This window comes from Medicago truncatula, chromosome 1, assembly GCF_003473485.1.
Source record: "Medicago truncatula cultivar Jemalong A17 chromosome 1, MtrunA17r5.0-ANR, whole genome shotgun sequence".
NCBI lineage: Eukaryota > Viridiplantae > Streptophyta > Magnoliopsida > Fabales > Fabaceae > Medicago > Medicago truncatula.
In genome coordinates, this window is record NC_053042.1 from 51137423 (window position 1) to 51140856 (window position 3434).

Below are 3434 nucleotides of genomic sequence, written 5' to 3' on the forward strand. Positions count from 1 at the left end.
ATGCCATTGCTTCCTAAAGAATTGTTTGATAAGTGGAATGATGCATTGTGTGAAGCTCTTTTTGTTACTGTTCCTAAATTCTACTGTCCATTTAAGGATTGTTCTGCTATGTTGTTGGATGAGAATGAAGGGGTGGAAGATATTAGGGAATCTGAATGCCCTTTTTGTCATAGATTGTTTTGTGCAAGGTGTCATGTTCCTTGGCATCCCGGGATTGATTGTGAGGAGTATCAAACATTGAATGCTGATGAACGAGGGCGTGAAGATCTTCTTGTTAGAGAGCTTGCTAACGAGAAAAAATGGAGAAGGTGTCCCACTTGCAAGTTCTATGTTGAAAAAACTGAAGGTTGTTTGCATATCACTTGCAGGTAAGTTAGTCTAAGTCAAATTTGCAACTCTTGTTTGTGATTATGCAGTTAAACATGATAATGTAGTTAATCATTACGAGAGTTGTTTGTTTTTAGAATTGAATTAGTGAGTGCAGGGTGGTGTTTGTTTGCAGGTGCCGGTTTGAGTTTTGCTATGCTTGTGGAGAACAATGGACTTCTACTCATGGTGGTTGCCAACCAAGTTAAATAGATTTAAATAATTGTCAAGGACATTGCTGCTATTTGCATATTTCTACTTTTCATCAAATAGATTATTTTTTGTTCAATTTGTTTGTGTTTAATCATAAGGGTAAATTTGTTAATGTTAAGAGAGAATAATATTAGAAAGTGAATGATGTCCATTGCATTCAATAAAAAGTATGCAACTGAGTAGAGCCTAAGACTTAACCAGGTTTTTAGTTCTTCATGTTCACTTTAGACTTTGACTTGATCCCTCATGTATTAATCATTTCAATACAGTCCTTTGTCTTACATATATCGAGGCCAAATTAGAATGTTAATAGATCCATCGAACCTGATGGATCTGTCGATAAGTACAAAAAGACGGGTGGAAAATGGGTTCTTAAAAGAGTTGGGTTTAGAGTTTAGACTACTCTAAGTATTTGCTCTTGTGTTCACAATTGAAACAATAAGGTTGGTGATTTCTTTGGCAAGTAGTTGATGTCAAATTTGTTTTCTTAAATAGGCCATTAGAAGGTGAATTTTATGAAGTGTGACCACCTTGATTTGAGGTCGATGGAAGCAAAGACATGGTGTATAGGCTGAAGATAGCTTTATATGGGATAAAACAAGGACCAAAGACTTAAAAAACAAAATGATAGACTCTTTCTTGTTCCAGCAACGATTCTCCCATTCTGCAGTAGTTCATGTTGTTTATGTGAGGGTGCAGAACAAAGCTAAGATGTTGATGACCTGCTTGCTTGTACCTATAAATAATTTAGATGACATTGAGGAACTCAAGGTAACCATGAATTTATAATTCGGTATGACAGATTTGGGTATGCTCTCTACCATGCTTTTTGGGAATGAAAATTTGTTGTTACTAACAAGGGGGACAATACTGCATCAGAACAGGTATAATGCAGATGTATTGAGAAGGTTAAAAAGTTCAATTGTAATACTACTGGTGGAGGATTGTGAAAAAATTGTGTGATCCTTGAGATACCTATGCAATAGTAAACCACATATTACATTTGGTGTTGTGTTGATTACTATATCCATGGAGGTTCAGAGACAGTCACATATATATAGTAGGTCACTAAAAGGAAGAGTGGATTTTGGTGAATATATGATTTCTAAAATGGTTAGATCATACGAGCCTAGAATTAATTCGATACTCTGATTATGACTGATGTGATGATAAAGTTGAGTGGAAAAATGCTATTTGCTATATGTTTAAGCTTCTAAATGCCTCAGTCTCTTGGTTCTTGAAGAAGTAATTATTAGTGATAGTCTTGTCTGAGCACATAGTAGTCTCTTATGTTGCTTGTCATGCATTATGTGGCTTGACAAAGAATCTAGTTTCATATGGTAGGAGTAAACGCAATTAGAGTCAATTCTGTTTTCTTTGCGACCAAGTGAATAAAGGTAGAATTGGCAGTGATGCTAAGTTTAGTGTCAATAAGTGATTTTGAATAATAAGGCCTAAGGGTGTGTTGAGCTTTGCTATAGTGTGCATAATCATTTGCGATTTCCATGGACTGTGATTTTTGCCTTAATACCGATGGTGCTTTGAAGCAAACGACTAGATTGGCGGGTTGTGGTGGATTGATTCGAGATGATTGTGGAAGGTGGTGTGAAGGTCTTTGTTTAGCTTGCTTCCATGGTGGTGGTTAGAAGCTTGAATGATGGTAAAAGGAGAATTGAAGCTTGTTTGGATGGTGTCACACGAAAGATCAAACAAATTCTGGATTAAAGTTGGAATGATGATGGTAAAAGGGGAAGCTTGTCTGGATGGTGTATCATAAGGAATATCAAACAGATTTTAGATTAAAGTTGGAATGTTAAAATTATTCATGTGTGTCGAGAGATAGTTCAAGTTAAAATTATTCATGTGTATCAAACAAAAGATGTGCGGATATGCTAGTTAATATGAGTTGTGCTACTAGTATGAGAACTTCAGTTTATAATAAGCCCTTCAAGAGATAGTTCAAGTTCTAATTGATGAATTAGAGTGGTGTTTATTTTCCCGTTTAGTATATACTTGATTAATCACGTTCAAAATACGCTTGTTAATTTCATATGAACAATAATTTTCAATGTGAACTAAATTAATAATACATGATTAAAAAGTTGGTGTCCATAAAACATTTTATCTTTCCCTAATTTCATATTTCTCTTTTTCCTACAAAAACTTCATACCATTGTCGCTTTAATATTATGGTAGAATGAATATTTTGTCGATTTTGTCATAAAATAGATTTAGGATGAGAGGAGGGAATGATGTTCCCAGCCCAAAGGAGCATTAGTGAATGGAGTATCTTCTTACCATTAAATTAAATATTGAGTTTTTGTTGAACTTTTTTTATTTTAACAAGATATTTGAAGAGGTGTGCTATTTAAAAAGGTAAATTCTATGATACATCCAATATTTTGAGTGTACCGGTACACCAAACATTAAATTAATAATTAAATTGATTGTATTTTGAAGAAAAAATAATTATTTTTTATCATTGACAATTATAATAATTAAATCTTATTTACCAAAAGCGTCGATGAAATAAAATTTACTTTTTTTGAATTTTTATTGCTCATAATGAAGAATATTGATTATTTTTTATGAGAAAATGTTAAAAATTTAATATAATTCATATAAACAATGAAATGATGTTTTTTTTTTTCTCATGAAATGGTGTTTTCTAAAATATAAATAATGACAAATAACAACTTATTTCATAAAATGATTATTAATTTATAAATTTATGAAGCAGAGTATCGGTACACCTCAATTTGTGAGGTGTACCGTAGAAGCTCCCATTTAAAAAAAGAAAAATGTTAGAGAAATTGGTATGTGAACTCTTACTCAACACATCATTCTTACACCCA

At 32.9% G+C, this 3434-nt stretch overlaps 1 protein-coding gene across 1 annotated transcript; it reads left to right on the forward strand.

Moving 5' to 3' along the window:
* LOC25485239 (probable E3 ubiquitin-protein ligase RNF144A) lies at positions 1 to 579 on the forward strand. Its single transcript, XM_024775132.1, has 2 exons — positions 1 to 368; positions 465 to 579. The coding sequence occupies exons 1-2, from the start codon at positions 1 to 3 to the stop codon at positions 577 to 579; spliced, it is 483 nt and encodes a 160-aa protein (XP_024630900.1).
* Positions 580 to 3434: the final 2855 nt, after the last annotated feature.